The following is a 23,424-nucleotide window of genomic DNA, read 5'->3' as shown; positions in this document are numbered from 1 at the left end:
GGGCTTTCAACAAGGCAGACGTACACTCGATTGGCAGCCTCACTACTCATTCAGTGGCCGTGAGGTGGCGGGTGACTTCACCTCTCTGAGCCTCAGCCTTCTCATTTGTAAAATGGGTCCATCACCCTTGCGTCACACAGCGGCTAAAAGCACAGACTCTGGGGCTTGAATGCCAGAGTCGGAATCCCAGCTCTGCCACATCCAAAACGTGGGAGCTTGGGCAAGTGACTGAACCATTCTGTGACTCGGTTTCCTCATCTATGAATGTGGATAATAGCAGCACCTGCGCCACAGAGCCAGGGCGAGCATAAACGAGCTAGCAAGCATATCTTGAGTGCTTCGAACCGTGCCTGGCACTTCATAAATGCTAGAGAGGTGTTGACTATGGCTCTTAGGAGGCCTCCTGGGGGACAGAGGAGAGAGTATGAATAAGGCATGTGGCCCAGGACATCAACAAACTTGAATTCACTTCCTGAGCCTCCCAGGGACCAGCACATTCCTGTAGGAGAGCTTAATACGGCTGAAATCAAATCCCTCTCTCAGCCCAGACTGAGAGAGGACCCTGCAGAAGAGGAGGGCAAAAGGAACTGGGCAGGGGAACCACTGGGCTGGCCAGGAGGGGCATGCTGGCCTCCCCAGACCTTTTCCAATGTCTTTATCGGACTGGGGATCACTGTTCTGTCCTGTGTATCAGTCCTCCTGCCTTCCTCCACCCCCCGCCCAGCACAGGCTCCTTCCCATTGGCTGCCCCTCCCCCTATGAATTTCAGGGACAAGTACACAGAGCTGAGAGCCTGGTACCCCTATTTTGCAGATAACAGAAAGAGCCTCAATTCTTTACCAAGTACCTACTATGCGTCAGGCACTGTCAAGTCTTCCAAGCAGGTGGGTTTCATTATGCCCATTTTTGAGATGAGGAAATGGAGGCTTGCCAGAGATGGCGTGGCCTTGTGTATCTCTCTCGTCCCTGGTGCATCTCCACTGGAGAGAGCAGTTCGGGCACACCTGTGTCACTTGTTCCAGGCCCTGGCCAGGTCCAGCCTAGCTAGGATGCTGACTTTGTGTCTTCAAGGTCTGAGGGTGTCTGAAATCCTGCTCATCAGTCCAGAGGGCATTGTCCTGCCGAGTTAGGTCAGGAAACACGATCTTGCTCCCCGCCGCATCACCAGGAATCGCACTGGCCTGTTTACACACCTGGCAGGAGCTCCGGGAAAGTGGAAAGTTGGCTGGACCTCAGAGGAGCGGTTCCGAGGCCAAGGGGTCTGTATGGGCAACGGGTGAAACCTGGCGGGAGAGCATGGAGGGGGCACAGATGAGGGTTCTGGGACCACCTGGCTGGGAGGGGCTGGGAAAGTCCCTCCATGTGCCCTCTGGGCCTCAGTCTTCCCAACTGAAAAACGAAAGGGCTGGAAACACCGATTCCAGCTCAAATCTTCCACAAATTAGTAGCAGTCTGGGGTTTTAGAAAGTGCATGTCTTCTGAAATCAGAGATACCTGAGTTCAAATGCAAATTCATTCATTCACTTGTTTACCGAGTACCTACTATGTGTCAGACGCTGTCCTAGGCACTGGGGATGCTGCAGGGAACAAGACAGACACGGGTCTTGCCCTTACATCACTCACAGCCTAGTGGCGGAGGCAGACAGTGAACAGATAATGAACACTTCAGATTGGGATGAATGCCATGAAGGAAATAAAATAGGAAGCTGTTTTAGAGAGTGCTTTGTACGGTGAGGAGAGTAAGTGTTCTTGAGAAAAGGTAATCAAGGAGGACTCCTTGGAGGAGGTGCCTTTGGAGCTAAGACCCAAATGACCAGACAGATCCAGCTGTGGAAGATCAGGGGCAAGAGCATCCCAGGCAGAGAACAGCAAGTGCAAAGGCCCTGAGGTAGCAACAAGCTTGGCAGGTTTAAAGAACCAAAAGAAGGCCTATGAGGCTGGACCATAGTGAGAGAAGAGAAGAGTATGGGAGATTGTAACAACCATGTTTTCAAGTTTCTGAATCTGATGCTCTGGCATCTTGGGGCCTTGCTAAACCTGGAGTGTCTGCCTCTCCCAGGGCTAGCTAATTCCTAGAGATAGCAAACAACTCACCTGTGCATCAGTTTTTCAAATGTAAGCCAGCCAATCCAGAGCCCACACCCCCAACCACCTCCTTTATTGGGCTCTCTCACTCCAGGCCACTATCCGCCTGCCGTAATCATCCAGGGCCAGGGACCAAACAACTAGGGACAGTGTCTATGTCCCAGAGCCCACTGAAATTATTTGAACTAGCCAGTCCTAAGTTTGCTTACTCTGACTTGCCCGTTCCTTAAATACATAATATATTGGCAGATAGTGATGAAGACCATGAAGTAAGATAAGGCAGAGAAGAAAGTGTAAAGGATTTTTTGTATTCTGTGTTAGATAGGGTGGCCAGGGAAGGCCTTTGAGGAGGTTCATCTTTGAACTAAGATGAATGAAGTGAGGGAGCAAGGCTTGCAGACACCTGGGGGGAAGAGCAGTTCAGACAGAGGGAACAGTAAGTGCAAAGGCCCTGAGGTGAGAGCAATCTTGGGATATTTAAGGAACACCAAGAAGGCCAGTGTGGCTGGTGCAGAGGGAGAGAGGGGGCCTGAGCTTCTAGTAAGTAATCAATAAATATTAGCTGTTCCTATCCTTTCTTGAGGGCTTACTATAATCTGAACGAAAATAAGGGAGCTTGACCTCTGCTTCCCCGCATCCCTAATCTAGAAGTTAGGCTTCAGAGATTAATTGAAATGTTGATAGAATAAAACAGTGATGACTGGGAGCCTGAGATGGGGGAATCACTGGACAAGAAGAGGGAGATGGAGGCACTCACCCCCGCCCTGCCACTCACAGCTCACTGTGAGGCTTCAGGCAACTTCCGTCCTTCTCTGGGCCTCACTTTCCTCATCTGTAAAAATGGGGATAATCATTATTCCTACTTCTTAAGGCTGATGTGAAGAGTAAATGAACTAAAATGTGAAAGGCATGTAAAACAGTGTGGGGCAAATGGAAAAAATTTTTAGCAATTATTATTATTATAAACTCCCACCACGTTTGACACGGCACTGGACAATTTCTGTATCTTCTCTTAATTAAGTCCCATAGTAGCCCTTTGGGAAGCATGTGAGTTCTCCCCACTTCACAAGTGAGGAAACCGAGGCTCAGAAATGTGAAATCTCCAACCCAAGCTCCCTGACTCACAGTTTCAGAACCAAGACCCAAACCCAGGTCTTCCCAGCTCCAAGGCCCATGCTATTTTGATCATCTTACTTCTGAGTCTCAGTTTCTTCATCTGCAAAATAGGAGAGTTAAAACATACCTTGAGTGTTGAATAAAAAAGTAAGAAGTTATGGTGCAAGTATAATATACGATTTCACTGGGCCCAAATAATAACCAGGGAGGAAGGTGATGTTATAGGCATGGTATCAATGCAGAAACTGAGGCCCAGAGAAGCCAAATGATTTGCCCAAGGTCACAGAGCAATGATGTGGAATGAGAATCCAGTTCTGATTCCAAAGACTCAAAACTGGGAATGAAATAACCATTTTCCTGGTCACCCACCTGAATTTCCTCCACCCAAGAATTAGGCATATGCAAAAAAAAGTGGGCCTCTGACTTCACAGATGTACTACCGCCCCAGAACAAGTGTGCTGCTAGCCAGACTTGACGCCTTTGTGCAAACTGGGAAAAGGGGCTCTTCCTCAGGTGGATCCAGCACTGCACCAGAGTACACAGCTTGGCATGTGGAGTGCAGGTTGGTTCAGTCTCATTTTGCCTCCTCAGGTCTCCTTGTGCAGTGCACAGCCTGTAGAACACTCTGCAGCAGTCCTGCCCAGAGCACCCCCTCCCCCAAACTCCTCCTCCTCAAAGCGTCCTTAGAAAGAGTCACTTATGAGTACCCACTGTAAGAACTCATCTTGGCCAGATGGCCAGTCCAGCTAAATTTGCTTTCAGTGGGTGTAAGGAGGGAAAGGAGGCAAGATTTCTCTGCAAACACATGGGACTGGTGCAGATTTGCAAGCCTGATTTAATAGTCTCATCCGTCCCCTCTAGCTGCCCAAGGCCGGTCCTCTAATATCCACCTCCCAAGATGCCCATTCTTGGAAAACTTTGAGGTGGTCCCTCTGGCAGTGTCCTGACTTCCTTAGTCTCTGGCACTCTTTGTGGCAAGAGCCATGATCCCCAGTGGCCCTGGAAATTGCAGCCACTGCATTCCAGAAGGGCATCCCACTCCTTTTCACCCCTGCTGACAGGGTTCCAAGCCAGGAGGACATAATGTAAGAATTGTTCCCATCCCCTGCCATCCCCACCCCCTGGCTCTACCCTTCAGATTAACCCCAGCCTCCCTGCAGCCTCCCTCACCAGTCGCCAGGGGACAGGTGTATGAGAACCAACCCTTTCGATCACACAGACTTCTAGAACATCAGAGCAGCAATGGCCTGTAGACCTTATCAAGCTGGAAAAACAGAACCCAGCGAGGGGCAAATGATCAGTGCCAAGGATCTCAAACTTCTTTCCCGATACCTACAATTTTGCAAAAGTTTTTGGGGACCCAGGTGTACCCTATGACCAGCATAGGTGGCTCCAGAGTTTCCAGGTGAGAGCGGCTTAGAAGCAGCAATCTGATGTTGGGGGTGGGGTGGACACGGAGGACACTTGCCTTGAAGCTTCATTTGCACAGAAAGCACAATGTTTTTTTAGACTGCCAGCCTTTGTTTGGGGAGGTTATCACGGGATTAAAACTGGTTACGATTACAGGAATTGTCTTGAAACTATGTGTGCAGAGCACACCCACTCTGTTTGCTTTAAATGTATGTCACAGATCAATAAAAACAGCAATTTTCTCTGTTCATTATTCTCTAAGGATGCTTTTATTCACATTGTACATTAAGAGACATGTCAGTTATTAATATCCAAGGATATAATAATAATATAATATGATAAATACGTGCATATTACATGGAGGAGGGGGCTTTGAGTGTGCCGACAGAGATTTTGAGGGAGGCTAAGATCTCCCAAGAAGTCAGACCTGCCTCCTGGGAGGAGGCCCTGGCTTATCAGCCACTTTAAAAGGTAGTGACATCTAGGGCCACACCAAGAGTACCCACCAGGGATCTGTAGGGAAACAGGAGAGGTTCTTAGTCAATTATAACGAAAGAAAGAGTATAAAATGCAGCTGTTAGAAGTACAGACACTGCATTCTGGCTTTGTACTGGCTGTGTGACCTTCGGCAAGTCACCTAACCCTGCTGAGGTTCCATCTCCTCACCTGTACTACAGGGACGCTAACAGCAGCTGCCTCCCTGATTACGTGGACATTATATAGGACAATGCCTGAGAAACTCTTAGCATGGAGCCTGGCACATAAGAAGAGTGAAGCACTCAGTGAAACACTTTATTTATTAGGCTCACCACCATCGCAGAGGGTCAGGCATTCGCTGTTACATGTGCACATTGGGGATCATATGGAAGTGGATTCTCTGTGAAGCTAATGAAGTTTAAGCTTCAGAGCCACTCCCAAACCCTGTACTGAATTTTGTATCTGTAAATCTGTATGCTTTTTCTTAAAGAGAGCCCCTTAAATAGTACATGCTTCAGGCCCCATAACACTTGGACCTGCCCCTGAGGTCACAAATCTTGCTAGAGGGCAGAGCAGAGAGAAGCTTTCAGAACCCCTTGCTGAGGAGAGAGACTGTGTGTGTTTCATCACTTCTTCCCCAGAGCTCCGCCTGGGACCTCCCAGACCCATCCAGCCTTCCACCGGTGATGCTTCACAAAGCGAGGTAACTTCCTGACTCAGCCCCTCACATCAAATCTCAGAAGCTAGCATGGAGATCGCCTCATTTTATAGACAAAGAAAGGGAGACCCAAAGAAGAAAGGAGATTGGTCCTAGGTCCTGAAGTCAGCGAGTGGTCTGGGGTGGGTTAGTTTTTGAATAAGCAAACTAATCCTTACACCAGGATTTATTGTTTTTCTCTTGCATGTCAAGAAAGTCTAATTGCTTGGATAATTCCACACCAAAGAACTTGCCCTGGATCTCCTGACACCATCTCCTTCGTATCACTTCCTCACCCCCTGGGCCCAAGGAGGGCTCCTTCCTCCAGGCATCCCTCTCTGAACACCTCTCCCAGCTCCCCTGGTCTGTGCTGGTGGTGCTGGGTAATCCACCACTAAGTTACACACTCTCTTTACTTTTACTTTTATGAACATTTACTATCTCACTGAGGGAAAGTGAAACAACTTCCTGGAGGTAGAAGCCTTGTCTAATGAGCCTAGTGCCCTCCCATGATGCTGCAAATGGGCTGAGCAGAGGTGAGGGACCCAACAGGGACCTGCAGTACCATCTCCTTCCAGCTCCCATTGGTGGTGACTTTTATCATGACACTCCTGACCTCAATCTACAGCCTTTGATCTTCTAGGGATTACTTCCTTTGAGAGTCTAGAAACAGGTCATGTTCTGGATTCTGATAAGCCAGGGATCGAATCCCACTCAGCTGCTTGCTGTGTGATTGTGAGCAAGTCACTTCTCTCCGAGCCTCAGTTTTCTCCTCTGGAAAATGGGGTAAATAATCTTCCCCCTCTGAGGGGCACTTTCAGTCTGGATTAAATATGATGATGCACATAAAGCAAAGTTTAGCACTGCACCTTGCTCCCGGTAAGCGTTTATTAAATCTTGGCCGTCCCCATCATATAAGGCGCGTGGAAGTAAGACCAGCCTGTGCATTCGTAGGCACTTACTGTGCCTAAGCTTACTATCAGGCTCAGTTCTAAGAGATTTACATAGATTGCCTCATTTAATATTCACCACAACCTTCACCACAACCCAGTGGATTGGCATTATCGTTTCCCCCATGTTTACAAATGAGTAAACTGAAGTTCAGGGAGGTTAAATGACTTGCCCCAGGTTACACAGCTTGGCATTCATCAAGTGCTCCTTGTGATTATCAAGTGAAATGTGCAACACAGCGCCAAGCCCATAGTTAGAGCTCAATAAAAAGAAATCATTCCTGTAGAAGTGAGAAGATCCAGAAGGCTAGGTGGGACCCAGGCTCCAAGGAGCAGCTGGAAAAGGGGAACTGCGGCAAGAGGTGTTCACAGCCGTCCAAGTCAGGGTAAAGGGGGGACGGTCGAGGGGGTCTGGTGAAATCTGTCTAGACTGGGACCTCAGCGGTGTCCCGCCTCAGAGGCTCGGGAGGAGAGGGTCCTGCCTGTTGCGCGGCCGCCCAGGGCGCGGAACGGGGGGGCCCACAGGCAAAGGAGGCGTTACCTTGGGCGGGAGGGCGAAGACCACCGGCAGCAGCGCGAGCGGCGTGAACAGCAGCACCAGCAGCCGCCGCGCGCTCCACACCTTCTTGGCCACTGTCGCCAGCGCCGCCATCTGCGCGACCGCCCCGCGGAGCGGGCCAGTCCGGGACTGCCCGCGCCTGGCCCCCCGGCTCCGGCTTATAGCCTGGGGGAGGGTTTGGGGAGGGGACTGCGCTTGGGGACCCGCCCTCTCCCTGCGCCTCCCGGAGGAAAAGGGTGGTGCCTGCTCCCCTGGGACTGGGCGAAAGAGACCCGGGAAAGTTAGGAAAAGTTCGACCCTAGAACTAAGGAACAGGACTCCAGCCCAGAAGGCAGAGTAGCCTCCGGTTTAAACCTCCTGACTTTCCAGCTATGTGGCCTGGGGCAACTGGCTGAACCCTTCCTTACTCTCCCGTGAAAAGGGCCATACTGACAACCGGAAGATTAAATCACTTACTAGTACTAAGTGGGTTCAGGTACTGGCTCTGCCACACACTAGCTGCGTGGTCTTGACAACTGCCTCTGAACCTCAGTCTTCTCAACCACAAAGTGGGGGTGATGACAATAATGGTCTCTACTAGACAAGAGGTCTGCTGGCAGTTATTGCTATTGATATTGTTTTTCTTATTTTCTCCCACGGTGGGTCAGTCATCTGTGGGTTGGATCCTGGAGGAGTCTTTTTGTTCCTCTTGGATAAATGCACAGGAGTACAATCCTGGATTGTATGGTAGTTGCACCCTTGGTTTTTTAAGAAACCGCCAAGCGATTTTCCAAAGAGTTAGCACTGTTTTACATTTCTGTTAGCCATGTGTGAGTGAGCCAGTTTCCCCACGTCCTTGCCAGCATTGGGGTGGTATTTTTTATTTTAGCCACTCTGATAGGGGTGTAGAGATATCTCACTGTGGTTTTAGTCTGCATTTTCTTAACAGCTAATGATGTTTAACATCTTTTCACGTGCTTCTTTGCCATCTGTATATCCTCTTTGGGGGAAATTATTTCCTCCCGTTGTTTGCCCATTTTCTCATTGGACCGTTTTTTCTGCTGTTGAGTTTTGAGAGTACTTTATATAGTCTAGATACCAGTCCTTTGACAGATACGTTGTCTGCAAAAATTTTCTCCCAGTCTATAGCTTGGCTTTTCATCCTCTTAACAGACTTTTCAAAGAGCAAACATTTGTAATTTTGGTGGAGTCAAATTTATCAAATTTTCCCTTTTTTGGATCACGCTTTTGGTGTCAAACTCTTTGCACAGCCCTAGATCCTGAAGATTTTTCCTCACATTTTTTTCTAGAAGTTTGATAGTTTATAGTTTTATGTTTTATATTTAAGTCCATGAGTTAATTTTTATATCAGGTATGAGGCTTAGATTGAGGTTCTTTTTTTTTTTTTTTTTTTTTTTGCCTACCATTGACCAATTGCTGCAGCTTCACTTGTTTAAGAAGTTATCTTTATTCCATTGAATTGCTTTTGCACTTCTGTCAAAAATCAGTTGGGCATATTTGGTGGATCTGTTTCTGGTTTCCCTATTCTGTTCCATTGATCTAACTGTCTATCCCTCTACCTATACCACACAGTCTTAATGACTGTAACTGTATAATAAGTCTTGAAAATAGGGACAGTGATTCCTCCCACCTTATTCTTCTTTTTCAAAATTGTTTCAGATATTCTAGTTTCTTTGCATTTCTATGTAAATTCTTAGAATAATATTATCTATATCTACAAAAATTAAACCTGCATATCAATTTGGAGATAATTGACATCTTTACTCTGTTGGCTCTTCTAACCCATGAATGTGGTATGTCTCTCCATTTATTTAGATCCTCTTTGATTTCTTTGATCAGCATTTTATAGTTTTCAGCCTAAAAGTCCTATACATGTTTTGTTAGATTTGCACATAAGTACTGCATTTTTGAGCAATGTAAATGGTATTCTATTTTTTTCAGGATCCATATGTTCACTGCTAGTATATAGAAGTAAAATTGAATTTTGTATGTTTATCTTATATCCTAAAATCTTGCTCAATTCATTAATTATTCTAGGAGGGTTTTTTTTGTGTGTTTTTTTTTTTTTGTCAAATCCTTCAGACTTCTATATAGACAATCATGTCATCTACAAATAAGAACTGGTTTATTTCTTCCTTTCAGATCTGTATGTCTTGTATTTACTTTTCTTGCCTTGTTGCACTGGCTAGAACTTCAGGCACTATGGTTGAATAAGAGTTTGAAAAAGAACATTCTTGCATGATTCACAATCTCAGGGAGAAAGCATTCAATCTTTCACTATTAACTATAATGTTAGCTGTAGGTGTTTTGTAAATGCTCCTTTCCAAATTGAGAAAGTTCCCATCTATTTTTATTTTTCTGAGAGTTTTTATCATGGATGAGTGTTGAATTTTATCACATGCTTTGGGAGGGGGCATCAATTAATATGATCAAATGATTTTTCTTCTTTAGCCTATTAATATGATGGATTACAGTGATTGGTATTCAAGTAGTGAACCAGCTTTGTATCCCTGGGGAATATGCCACTTGATCATGATGTATAATTATTTTTATATTTTGTTGAATTCTATTTGCTAATATTTTATTAAAGATTTTTACATCTATAATCTTGAGGGATATTGTCTGTAGTTTTTCTTTTTTTATTGCCTTTGTCTGGTTTTGGTATCTGGTTAATACTAGCCTCATAAATAAGCTGGGAATTGTTCCCTTCTCTTCTATTTTCTAGAAGAGATTGCATGGAATTGGTGTTAATTCTTGTTTAAGTGTTTGGTATTATTTCCTAGTGAAACCATCTAGGCCTATAGATTTTTTTTTTATTTTTTGCAAAATTTTATATTTAATTTTCTTAATAGTTATAGGGCTATTTGAATTATCTACTTCATATTGAGTACATTGTGGTAGTTTATATTTTCTGAGGAGTTGGTCTGTTTCATCTAAATTGTTAAATGTTTGCATGTAGAGTTTCTAGTACTCCCTTTTGATGTCTGCAGGTTGTATAGTGATATCCTTGATTCATTCATCCATTCCTGATTCATTCATTTGGTAACTTGCATTTTTCTCTCTCTTTTTGTCAGTCTTACTAGAGATTTTTAAATTTAATCCTCTTTTCAAAGAAACAATGCTTGGAGGTTGTCTTTGTGTTTTCAATTTCATTGATTTCTAGGCTTATCTTTCTTTTTTCCATGCTTCTCACCCTTCTTTTTCTAGGACATTGAAGTGGGAGCTTAGATTATTGATTTGAGATCTTTTTCACCTTTTCAAATGTATACATTTAATGATAAAAATTCCCCCTCTCTGCACTGGTTTAGCTGTGTCTCACAAATCTTATGTGGTGTATTTTCATTATCATTCAGTTCAATGTATTTTTTATTTTCCCTTGAGATGTCTTCTTTGACCCGTGGATTATTTGGAAGTGAGGTGTTTAGTTTCTAAGTGTTTGGAGATTTTCCTATGATCTTTCTGTTATTGATTTTTAATTTGATTCCACTATGGTCAAAGAACCATAACCTTGTATAATTTCAATTCTTTTAACTTTGTTGAAGTTTGTATTATGGTCCAGCATAACTATCTTTCTATATGTTCTATAGTCACTTGAAAGAATGTGTATTTTGCTGTTGCTGGGCGGACTGTTCTATAAATGTCAACTAGATTCTGTTGTTTGATGGTATTGTCAAGTTCTTCTATAGCCTTGCTGATTCTCTGTTTACTTATTCTATCAATTATTGAGTCAAGGGTGTTGAAGTCTCTATAAATGTAGATTTGTCTATTTCTCTTTTCAGTTCTATCAGTTTTTGCTTCACATATCTTGTAGCTCTGTTGCTTGGCATATACACATTTAAGATTGCTAAATCTTTTAGTGTATTGACTCCTTCATCATTATATAATGTCCCTCTATGTCTCTGGGAACTTTCTTTGTTCTGAAGTCTACCTTCTTTGATATTAAGATAGACACTTATGATTTCTTTTGACTACCATTTGCTATATATATTTTTTTATCCTTTTACTTTCAATACGCATATATCATTATATTTGAAGTGCGTTTCTTACAGACAGCATACAGTTGGGTCATGCTTTTAAAAACTCCACTCTGCTAGGCTCTGTCTTTTAATTAGTGTTTTTAGACCATTTACATTTAACATAATTGTTGATATATTAGGGCTTAAATCTGCCATTCTGTTTTCTATATGTTCTCTATCTATTCTCTATCTCTACCTCTATCTCTCTTATTTCTCTGTTTTCTTTTTCTTGCCTTCCTGTGGATTACTTGAACATTTTTTAGAATTCCATTTTGATTTTTATATAGTGATTTTGAGTGCATTTATTAGTATGGGTTTTTTAGTGCTTATTCTAGCTATTACATTGTATGTACATAACTCAGCACAGTCTACTGGTACCAATTTCAGTAAAGTATAGATACCTTATCTCCCTTTATGTCCCTTTACTTTACCCTGTTATAGTATTATTATCTTGTATTTCCTCCTCATACATTTAGAACCACATCAGACAATGTCATAATTTTGGCCTCAACCATTAAACATAATTTAGAAAACCCAAGAGGAAAACAGTTTATTGCAGTTACCTATATTTTTGCTTGCTGTGTTCTTTCTTCCTTCCTGATATTCAAATATTCCTTTGTTTATCATTTCCTTTTGGTTTAGAGAACTTCCTTTAGTCATTCTTTTAGAGTAGGTCCAATGGCAACAAACTCTCTTAGGTTTTCTTCATCTGAGAAGGTCTTGACTTCCCCTTTGTTCCTAAAGGATATTTTCACTGAATATAGGATTCTGAGTTGACAGCTTTTTTCTTCCAGCACTTGACAAATGTTATGCCACTTTTTTCTGGACTTCATGAATTTTGGTGAGAAATTCGCTGTCATTTGAATTGTTTTTCCTCTAGAGGTAAGATGTCATTTCTCTCTCACTGCTTGCAAGGTGTTTTTGTTTGTCTTTAGTTTTCAGAAGTTTGAGTATATGCCTTGGTGTAGTTTCTTTTAGTTATCTTGTTTGGAGTTAACTCAGCCTCTTGAGTCTGTAGGTTTATTCTTTTGCCAAATTTGAGAAGTTTTCAGCCATTATTTCTTTGAATACTTTTATGCTCCTTCCTCTTTTTCCTCTCTTTTCAGAACTCCAATGACACAAATGTTAGACCATTTGTTATAATCCCACAGATTCTTGAGGCTCTGTTCATTTTTTCAGTCTATTTTCTCTCTGGTGTTCAGCTTATATAATTTCTATAGTTCTATCTATAAATTTTTTAAAACTATGATTTTCTAAAAATATGAATAAGAAATAAACTAAATTCCATGGGGTCAGCACTTTTGTAACCTATCTTGGTGTAAGAGTATGCATGAGTTTCATCCACAGTGAATCTGTATATACTTGGTCTACTAGTTTTTTTATAGATATGTATTTATTTATTTTCCTTATTTTTTTTTTTTGGCTGTGTCGGGTCTTAGTCGCAGCACACGGGATCTCTGTTGAGGCATGTGGGATCTTTGCGTCATGGCTCACGGTCTGCTCGGGTTTCTCTCTAGTTGCAGCACGCGGACTTCTCTCTAGTTGCGGCATGCAGGTTTTCTCTCTCTAGTTGTGGCGCGCGGGCTCCAGGGCACATGAGCTTTGTAGTTTGCGGCACCCGGGCTCTCTCATTGAGGCGCGTGAGCTCAATAGTTGAGGCACGTGAGCTCAATAGTTGTGGCATGCGGGCTTAGTTGCCCCGTGGCACGTGGGATCTTAGTTCCCCTACCAGGGATCGAACCCACGTCCCCTGCATTGGAAGGCAGGTTCTTTACCACTGTACCACCAAGGAAGTCCCTGGTCTACTGTTTAATATGCTTGAACCATTCAAAAGAATCAGATTTACTAAAATGTATAATTGCAGTTTATACTGTTCAAGAGAATTTAATCAAATTAGTGATCTATGTCAAATGCTCAAGGAATGTTGGCTTCATATCTTATTTATTAATGAATAATAACAGCCAACATTCACTGGGTACTTACTGTGTGCCAGGCCCTGTTCTAAGAGCTTTATATGATTTAACTCACTGAACACAAAAGTGACCTTATGAAGTAGATCCTAATATATTCCCATTTTGCAGAGGAGGAAACTGAGGTACAGAGAGCCTGAGTAGCTTATCCAAGGACACACAGCTATTAAGGAGGATTCAAATCCCAGCAGTCTAGCTCCAGAGTCCCCATGCCTAACCATGACATAGTAATGACTCAGAGTATATGTTTTATTAGATATGTTTCATTAGGTGTGTTTATTAGATACAAGAAATATGACTTTTACGGTGAACATTAAAGTAAAATAACACCTCATCCCCTCAAATATTTGAGAGTTGTCAACAATTTGAGCATATGCACTCAAGAAGCTGTTTCCTAATACTCAGTACCATCAGATAACAAGGGCCATCAACACTCCTCTAACCATCTAACACAGTGGTTCTCAACCCTGGCTGCACTTGGAATCACCTTGGAAGCTTTAAAAATGCTGAAGCCCAGGCACTGCCCTTAGAGAGTCTGATTTAATTGTCTGGGATGTGGTCTGAACATCAGGATTTTTAAGAGCTCCCAGCAGATTCTAATGTGCAGCTGGGGTTGAGAGCCACTTTTGGAACAACTCCCCTGCTGTCCAACTCCCCACACCCCTAAAAGCTAATCCATCTTTTGTCAGATTCTGGTGGAATCATTTCCCTGATGCAAAATCTGAGTTGGCTTCTATAACTTCACGTCTAGAGACTTCAATCCGGTTCTCATGGCCCTCCTGAGTTCTACTGAAATTTTGCCACTTAATATCTCCAGGGCTCGGGCGTGGTCTGTGGTAGGTGCTCTGTCAATGTTTACTAAATGAATATTTAAATACCAGACTTGGTTTCCCTCATCAGTAAACTTGGGGCTAATCATACATACCTTTCATTATTCCTTTTATTCAATAAATATTGACTGCATGGCAACTATATACCAGGCTATGAATACAATCATGAATAAGACCAAAAATTTAAAATCTCTGCCTACCTGTAAACTTCAATTAGTTGGGGGGGGGGGTGGAGTTGGAGGAGACAAATGATAAACAAATGAGTAAAATGTATTATGGCATAAAGATGAGAAGATGACAAGTGCTATGGAGGAAAATAAGGCAGGAGAGGGAGATGGCTTGTGATGGGGGGGCGGGGGTACCATTTCAGATAAGGTGGTCAGGGAAGCCCTGGATGACTAGGTGACTAAGGGCCTTAAGCTAAGCAGAGACCCAAGGAAAGTGAGCGAGTGGACCCTCTGAGTATGTGAAGGAAGCATTCCAAGAGGAAGGAAAAGCCAAGTGCAATGGCTCTGAGGCAAGAGCAAGCAAGACCTGGCTTAGAGTCATCAAGGAACTGGGTACAGAGGTGTGATCAGAAGGGCAGCCAGCGCCTAGAAGACACAGGATCTTGAAAGGCTGAGTAAGGATTTTGCATTCCACCCTCAATGACAAGGGCAGCCACTGCAGGGATTTAAGCAGAGTGACAGATTCTGCTTTCATTATGTTAGTAACAGATTTACTTAGATATAACTGACATAGCATACAATTCATCCATTTAAAGCCAAGAGGTCAATAGTTTTTAGTATACTCACAAAGTTGTGCAATCATTGCTATAATCGATTATAGAAATTTTTCATCATCCTAGAAAGAAACCCCACACCCATTAACAGTCTCAACCAACCCCCAATCTCCCCCCAACCTCCAAAGCCCTACATAACCACTGATCTACTTTCTGTCTCTCTAGGTTTGCCTATTCTGGACATTTTGTATAAATGGAATCATACAATATGTGGTCCTTTGTGTCTGGCTTCTTTCATTTAGCATGATTTTGTTCAAGGTTCACCCACACTGTAGCATGTATAAGTACTTCTCTCATTTTTATGGCCAAATAATGTTCCATTGTATAAATATACCACATTTTATTTATCTATGCATCACTTGATGGATATTTGAGTTGTTTCCACTTTTGGGCTATTATGATAAGGCTGCTATGAACATTTGTGTGCAGGTTTTTCTGTGGACATGTCTTCAGATCTCTGAGAGGAGGGACAGAAAGGAGCTGTCATTGAGACCGAATTAGATGGTGGAATATTTCTCAACACGTGAGAGGCAGACCCGTAAGGAAACACAGATCATTTTATGTTGTACTAGACAGTATTTAAATAACATTTAATCCCACAGAGTGAAAGTTATTCCCTGTGTCAATTTTCTTTAACTCTTCATTACACCACAGAGAGGGTCTCGGCTGGGTGTCAGTGTCCCTTTAACACCTCATCATTGGTAACTCCTCTCTTTGTAACAGCCAAAGAAGACTTCAGGGCCAGAGACTTCGACATCTTGCTGCGACTGGACAGCACTGGTTTCTTTTTATTTTATTTATTCTTCTAATTACTTTTGACTTAGGACAAGTGATTTCTTTCTTTTTTTTTTTTTTTTTAACTAAAGCCCATGATTTTAAAACAATCCTCCTTTTAAGTTAAATCTATTGAAGTTTACAATGTGAAGCAACTCAAAGAAAAATACTAAGTAACTCTTAGTATGGAAAGTGCATGGTTATGGCAAAATTCCAAAAATTGGATGCAAAGATCTGAAATTTGGGAAACCAAGAGATGGCAAGAGAAAGGCCCTGGAACAGGTGCAGTGTTCACTTCCTATCCAGGTCATGCTGCCATGATTCCTGTAAACCCCTAGGGCAAGTTATTTCCCAATGGACCCTTTGCAGGCTGTGATGAAACCTTCTCCCATGTCCTTTCAAGTTGGAGACCTGACCTTGAGCCAGCCCAATAGTCGGCTTCATCAAAGGTTCTAGCCAGGTTAGTGTCAGACAGCCTTGGATGGTCGGCGAGGCCCTGCAGGGAGCACTTTGGACATTTGAGGCCTGGGTGTGGGAGGATGGGGTGCTCCAAACCGGAAAAACAAGTCCTGGGGATTTGGACCATCATAGAAACTCAAGTCCATTCCCCAAAGCCCAAGTGGAGGCAACTGGGACCAGGGTATATTGCACCCAGTGCCCCTGGACTGGCTCCCTGTTTCTGGAACCAGCTGAGAGATTCAGAGTACAAATATCTTCTACTAGAGCAGAGGTATCAATCTGGTGACTCAAATGTAGTAATAATAATAATGATAGCATTAATAATAGCAAGCACATATACTGCACTTACAATATGTGAGGCACTGTTTGCAGCACTTTACATGTATTAATTTATTTAATCCTTATAATAATCCATTTTCATTACCTTATTGAGCCTGTCACCCCACACTGGATGAAGCAACACTCAAATGCTGGCTGTACCACTTGCTTGTTATGCAACCCTGGGCAAGATGTTTAATTCCATTGGGCCTCAGTTTCTTTATCTGAAATGAGAACAAAAATTGTATGTAACTCATAGGGATGTTAGGAGGATTAACAGGCGAGGGTATAGCACAGTACTTGCATATAGTAAGTGTGCAACAATTGGCCATTGTTATTCTGCTTGTGGCAGATTTTCCAAGGACAGCACCAATATATATCTTCCATCCTATGTGTGCATCCCATATGCTCCTCTTACAATGTGATTAACACTTTGCACTGAGAGTTGGGAGTCTATGTCCCCACCTCTGGAAAGTGGGTGGGGGCTTGTGATGCACCAACCAACAGAACATGGCAGAACGGATGCGATGTGATTTCCAAGGTTGAGCCATAAAGTGGGTACAGCTTCTGCCTGGTTCCCTCACTCTGTGAGACTCTCGCCCTTGAGACCCAGCTGTCATATTTGGAGTTCAAACTAAACCGGGCAGAAAAACCACATGGAGAGAAACCGAGGTTCCCAAGAGGCCGCTAGCAATAACTAACTGGCATGTGAGTGAATGAGCCTTCAGATAATTCCAGCCCCTCGCCTTTCAACTAAGGCCCCAGACGTGGTAGATCAAAGACATCCCTGGGTTGCCCTGTCCAAAGTTCTGACCCACATAATCTGCAAACATAATAAATGGTTGTTTTATGCCGTTACGTTTTGGAGCAGTTTGTCACACAGCGATAGGTAAATGTTACCACCACTATTACTTTTCTCACCTGGAGAAGAGCTTCTTATAGGAAGGAGAGTCTGCAGACATAAGGCCTCTAGCTGGTTGACTTAGAACTCTACAGGGGGCAAGGGGTCTCCAAGGCTGGACCCACTAATTAGCTCCCTGCCTTTGTTTCTTCCCTCTTTACACTGAAAAGAAAGTAGAGTGTGGGAGGGAATTCTTTTTTTTCTTTTTTTTGGTGTGTTTTATCTTTTGTGTGTGTCGGGGGAGGGAATTCTTAAAGAACTTCCACAGAGGATGGTTTGACTACCATTTATTTTCATTCCCATTGGTATGCCCATTGGACAGATGAGGAAACTAAGGCTCAGAGAAATTAAGACATTTGTCCAAGGTCCCACGGCCAGCGCACAGTAGAGCTGAAATTCTAATGATACACATCGCTACCCCTCTTTTTAATACGCAAATAACAACCTCTGTAAAGTGTGTGTGTGTGTGCATATGTGTGTGTGTGTGTATATATATATACACACACACACACACACTGATTATACTCATCAGCTCAGTTACTAAGGGGCTTGCTATGTGCCAAGCACTGTGCTGGTCACTTACATGAATGACTGAATCCTGCCTAATACTTCAACTCCATGTCCCACCTGCCTTCCCCTCAACCATTGGGTGCCACCCTCTCTGTGACCTTCTTCCTGCTCCTTGAACATGCCAAGTTCTTGCACTGACTGCTCCCTCTGCCTGGATCTCTCCTCCCCACTCCTTCCCCGCCATCCCTTCATAGTGGCTGGTTCCCTCTCCTCACTCAGGTCTCAATTCAGACGTCACCTCCTCAGAAGGGCCTCCGTGACTACCTAATTTAATGAAACATAGCCTTCCTCAACTCTACAACACCCCCTCTGTATAAAACCCCCTGAGTTGTTCCTTCACAGCATGATTCACCATTTGAAATTATTCCCTCCTAGATGAAGCCCCATGAGAATAAGGAGTCCAGATCGTACCGCGCCACAGTCCCAGTGCCTGGGACATAGCAGGGGTTCAATCAACTATTGAATAGCTGAACATGCTTTAAATAAAATGTATTTTATTACTATGAACATCGACCAAAATCATGCACATCATTCGTTCAACAAATACGAACTGAGCGCATACTATGTACCAGGCATCTTTCTGGGCTATGGCAGTGATCGAATGAAGCAAAAGTCTCTGCTCTCATAGAGCTTTTATTTTGGCAGCTCTATAACGAGATGCATGAGTGAAATATATAGCATATCACATGGTGCGTAGTGCTATGAAGAAACATAAAGCAAGGAGAGGGGAGAGAGCCTGAGGGGAGAGTATGGGCACCACTTTCCACTTCACCTGCACGGAAGGGACTCTCAGTGCCTCCCCCACTCTCTTCACTGAGCCCCGTACCACGGTCAGCATCTTTCAGCGTGACACCTTGGTCAAGGCCTCTACAGCTCCAAGAGCAATACTGGCTTTGAAGCAAGTCCCAGCAGGTGGGCTGAGGCTGGGGCTGGGATAAGTCACCCCTTGAGATACCCTGGAGGGAGGGGGTCAAGCAACTTGACCTCTCAGGGCCTTTCCTCTCTACAGGGAAAGGGGCAGGGCCCGGACTCCCCTGGCCTGGAGCTACAACTAACTCTGGATTCTGGGCCACCCCCTAACCCCCTCTATCCCGGGCAGAGAGCGAAGGTTTACAAACATCAGGAGGCCTTTGATCGGCACCAAACCCCCAGGGTTCTGACTGTTTTTTGTTCCAAGCTGCAGGCCAGGACCCTACTCTGCTTTGCCTCCAGCAGGGAAGACTGTGGGTAGGTGGGGGTGGTGTGTGTGTGTGTGTGCGTGTGTGTGAGTTTGGCATAGCGGGAGGAAGGCTCACGTGGCTCCTTGGGTTTTTTTCCAACAAGCAGGCTGGGCTTGTATGAGGGAATTCAGTTCAATTCAGTAAATGTTTACTGAGCACCCACTACCTTCCAGGCACCAATAGAGAAACAAGGGCTGAGACAGTGTAGCAAACAGGACCCTCTGCCCCCCAGAGCAGACAAGAAGCAAATGAGCAAGTGAATATAAATGGTAGCAGGTGCTCGTGAATGGGATGGCAACAAAGCTGGGGAGGTGATGGGGAGGGCTGAGGCTGGGGGTGTTAGCTTCTAAACAGGGTGCTCATGGAAGACAAAGTGGTGTTTGACAGAGACTTGAAGGAAGTGAAGGCGGTAGCCATGTGAGGATGTGTGAGGAACAGTGTGACAGGCAAAGGGAACAGCAAGTACAATGGCCCTGAGATGGGAGCATGGCTGCCTATTGGAAGAACCGGGTGGCTGACCCAAAGTGAGAAAAGGGGGTCAGAAAGATATCCCATGCTCTTGGATTGGAATTCTCTCACCTTCTGTAAGAAGCAAAATCTTCCCCAAAAGCAAACTTTGCAATTTTCTCTTGTGTCTTATTGGCCAGAAAAAGGTCACATGCCCACCCCTATATCAGGGACCAATCTGAGCTTCTCTGAGATAAAGCCATCTGCACCTAATAAATACCTGGACAAATCCAGGCTCTGTCCAAAAGGAATAAGGGGGCTGGCTTTTAGTAGGCAACAGACAATGTCTAGCACAGTCTCTACCATACAGGCTGATGACTCTAGGCAAGGTGCTTAGCATCTGTGAGCCTCAGCTTCCTCTTCTGTAAAAGGAGTAGAGCAAAGAACTATTGTTTCTGCCCTACCAGCATCCATTTCCTGATCTTCCCATGAAACACCTTGATTTCCTTTAGGGCAGTGGTCTCAGAGCAGCAGCCTCAGCAGCACCTGGGAACTTGTTAGAAAGGAAAATTCTCAGCCCAGCCTGAGACCTTTTGATTCAGATAGATTAGGGCTGGGGCCAGGCAATGTGCACCTGTGTAATCTTGGCTTATAAAGTAAAGCAAATGATGCTGTATTATAATTGCCTGTTTGTTGGTCTCTAAAAATAGTAGCAATATAAATTATATAATAATAACAACAACAGCTAATTGTTACGATGTGCCAAGCACTGCAGTAGTGCTCTACGTGCATTATTTCATTAATGCTTATGGGGGCGTTGATGTGAGACCCAGTCCCTCTTCAAGGAAGGACCGATTGCCCCAGATGCAGATGTGGTCAGCAGGCAGCCTTCATCTGTCTCCCCTTCAGGAATCGAGTCACAAGCAGAGTGGCCTCATCCAAGCCCAAACCCTTCCAGGGGTGGCCCGCTCATGTCTGGGTGATGTGAGATTTTGAAGGCCTGGCCATCTCTGCCCAACTTGGGACATCTCTGCAAGGCCATTGTAGCTGCAGACACCCCCCTCCACCGGGCGGGGAGGCTGGCTGAGGCTGTTGTTGGGTGTGCCTCTCAGCCCCACTTCTGCCCCCGCTCTCCCTTGCTTCCTTCCCTCCCTTCCCTTCTCTGGAGGCTGACACCTTAATAAACATCCTACACGCTAAACTGCATCGCTGAGTGTGCTTCCTGGGAATTCCGACCCAGGAGAGTGCTCACAGCAGCTCCACGAGGTAGACACCACTGTTAGTCCATTTTACAGATGAGGACACTGTGGCTCAGAGGTACAGTGAGGGGGTCCCAAGCCATGCAGCTGGTGAGCAAGGAGACATGGGATGGAAGCCATCACACTTCTGAAGAGGGAAGTGGCATCCTCTGGCTTTACAATGGTGTCTCTGGCTGCTGAGTGAGGAAGAATGCAGGGGGCTCCAGGGAAGAAGTGGGGCGTGGGGGGACAGGGAGCAGTGGGGAAACCATTGATTGCAGCGGCACTGGGATAGTGGTAGGGGGACTTCCTCGTCACTGTAGCTTCTTCAGGATCTGGCACTGAGCTGGACACAGCCAGCATGCTTGCTAAATGCCTAGTGAGTGAGAGAACGGATGACAAAATCAAGGCGGGAGGGAACTAGACGTCCCCACGTCTGGTCTGTCTTGCTCACTAGGATCCTGAGTGATAAGCATGGTGCCCACCACATCTGGACACTCAGCTAAGGTGTTGAGTGAATAAATGAACAAGTTCAAGGGAGAGAGGGAGGGAGGAAGGGAGGGAGACAGAAAGAAAAGAGGGAAGGTGAGGAAGGAGAACAAGGGAGGCGGAGGGGAGGAGGACAGCAGAGGAGGAGGAGGGGAGGAGAGAAGGAAGTGAAAGAGAGGATGGAAGGGGAGGGAAGTTTCTTTTTGACTTCTTTGCACAGAGAATGACGGTAACTTGCGACCTCTGGTGGCGAAGGAGAGCCACTCCACTGGGTTCGGGGAAAGGGGAATTCAGTCCTTTGGAGTTGCAGGGCCCTGAATTCAAGACAAAAGAGGATATACCCAGTTCCAGAAAGAGGGTTGGGGCAGGCCCTTGTAAGGACGTGGGCACTCACTGTCAGGGGCTCTGTCAGTTGGTGACGGCAGGGTTAGGACTCCGGCAAGGCAAGAGAAGCACCTGCCTAGGGCACAAACTCAAGGGGGCCCCTAAAACTCAGTTAACTGAGACAAGTATGTTAATGTGATATTTTAAAACATCAAACTGTGGCCCACAAACCAGCTGCCTGTTTTTGTAAATAAAACTGTATTGGAACCAGGATCAGGATTCAGGCTGACGTCCTCAGTTATGGCAGAGATTATAGCCCACGTGCCTCATGAGTGCAGGTGCTCCCATCTCCTCTCGGCCAGCTCAGATCATTTAATAAGAGCACGCCTATATGGGGCACTCAGTAGGCCAGGCTTGGGTAACTCCATTCTGTGGCCGGCGGACTGGCCACAATTTCCCAGGAGATGTGGCCCTGTGTCCTTTTCAGTGTTGGACACATCTGTGTCACATCACATTTCCCTGGCTCTGCCATTCATTAGCAGTGTAACCTTGGGCAAGACTGCATTTCTCTGGGCCTCAGCTGTCTCCTCTGTAAGATGGGTCAATGCACGCAAAGAACTTAGTAACTGCTCAATAAAGTTAACGGTTGTTAAAAATGTGGGCTTGAATCCCAGCTCTGTCACTTATTGTGACCCTAGGACGTCCTACTCCTCATTGCTAAGAGTGTTTCCTCATCCGTTATAACCCTTGTTACAACCGGTGGGAATTCACACGCTGCTGCTGGTGCCGTTGGCTCATCGGTGCAAAGCACAGGCTGTCTGTCCCCTGTGGACTTTGAGGGATCTGGGATCGCAGAGGGTTCCTTAGCCCTCTGTGAGACACTGAACTAGGAGAGGAATGCACTGCTCCCCTAGGAAGGCTTGTTAATCCTTATTTCCCTGCCCTGGCCATGGGCTGAGTACGAAGACAGGAAATACTCCTGCTGGGAACACGTGTGAAGTGTCTCCAGTCTCCGGTGTCTCCCTCTCCCTCTTAATGCCTGCAGAGGTCATTTTTGCTTGCCTGCTGCTGCTGCCGCCACTCCCACAGCTGCTGGCCACCGTGTCACATACCCCGGTGACTGCCACACAGCTTGCGGCATGCTTGCCAACGCCTCCACCCTGGTCTACCATCATCACAGGCTCAACCTTCTCACTGTTTTCCTGCCTCCACTCTGGCCCCTTGCAGTTTTTTTTTTCTACCAATGTCATCCTTTCACAATGTAAATCAGATGTTCCTTGCTTAAAACCTCCTGAGCTGCATTAAGAATAAAAACCCAGCCTTGTTACTCGGCCCTGCGTGACCCAGCGCTTACCCACCTCTCTGATCTCATTTCCTGCTCCTCCTCCTTGCTCGGCCGCAAACCAGCCCCACCAGCCTTGCTGTCCCTCAAGAATGTTCCTCCTTCACCAACTTGGTACGTGACGTTCCATGCCCCATCTCCTGGTTCTCCGTCACGTCTTGCTTCCAATGTCACCTCATCGAGGCTTTCCCTGACCACTCCTCCCTCTCCCTCCACTCGAGGTCACTCAGAATCTCAGCATCCTTTACAGCAGGGGTCCCCAACCCCCGGGCCTCGGTTCGGGACCAGTACCAGTCCGTAGCCTGTTAGGAACCAGGCCGCACAGCAGGAGGTGAGCGGCGGGCAAGTGAGTGAAGCTTCATCTGCTGCTCCCCATTCCTCCCCTTCGCTGGCATTACCGCCTGAACCAGCGCCCCCAACCCCCCGGAAAAACTGTCTTCCACGAAACCGG

General features: G+C 45.2%; 1 protein-coding gene across 3 annotated transcripts in view; it reads right to left on the bottom strand.

The window, feature by feature from the left end:
- Positions 1-7,422, bottom strand: part of SLC13A3 (solute carrier family 13 member 3) — a 77,415-nt gene extending 69,993 nt beyond the window's left edge. The window contains exons 1-2 of one of the 3 annotated variants that reach the window (XM_068525291.1): positions 7,277-7,422; positions 3,211-3,301 (exon numbers count right to left, since the gene is read on the bottom strand). Coding sequence is in view for 1 of the 3 variants with exons in the window: in XM_068525289.1 (XP_068381390.1) it covers positions 7,277-7,387 (111 nt within the window). In the remaining 2 variants the exon portion in view is untranslated. Of the gene's footprint in view, positions 1-2,842; positions 2,918-3,210; positions 3,302-7,276 lie in introns of all 3 variants that reach the window. The other 2 variants (XM_068525290.1, XM_068525289.1) reach the window with 2 other exon arrangements.
- Positions 7,423-23,424: the final 16,002 nt, after the last annotated feature.

This window comes from Eschrichtius robustus, chromosome 16 (genome assembly GCF_028021215.1).
Source record: "Eschrichtius robustus isolate mEscRob2 chromosome 16, mEscRob2.pri, whole genome shotgun sequence".
NCBI lineage: Eukaryota > Metazoa > Chordata > Mammalia > Artiodactyla > Eschrichtiidae > Eschrichtius > Eschrichtius robustus.
The sequence above is the reverse complement of the archived record's forward strand: the minus strand, read 5'-3'. Positions and strand labels throughout refer to the sequence as shown.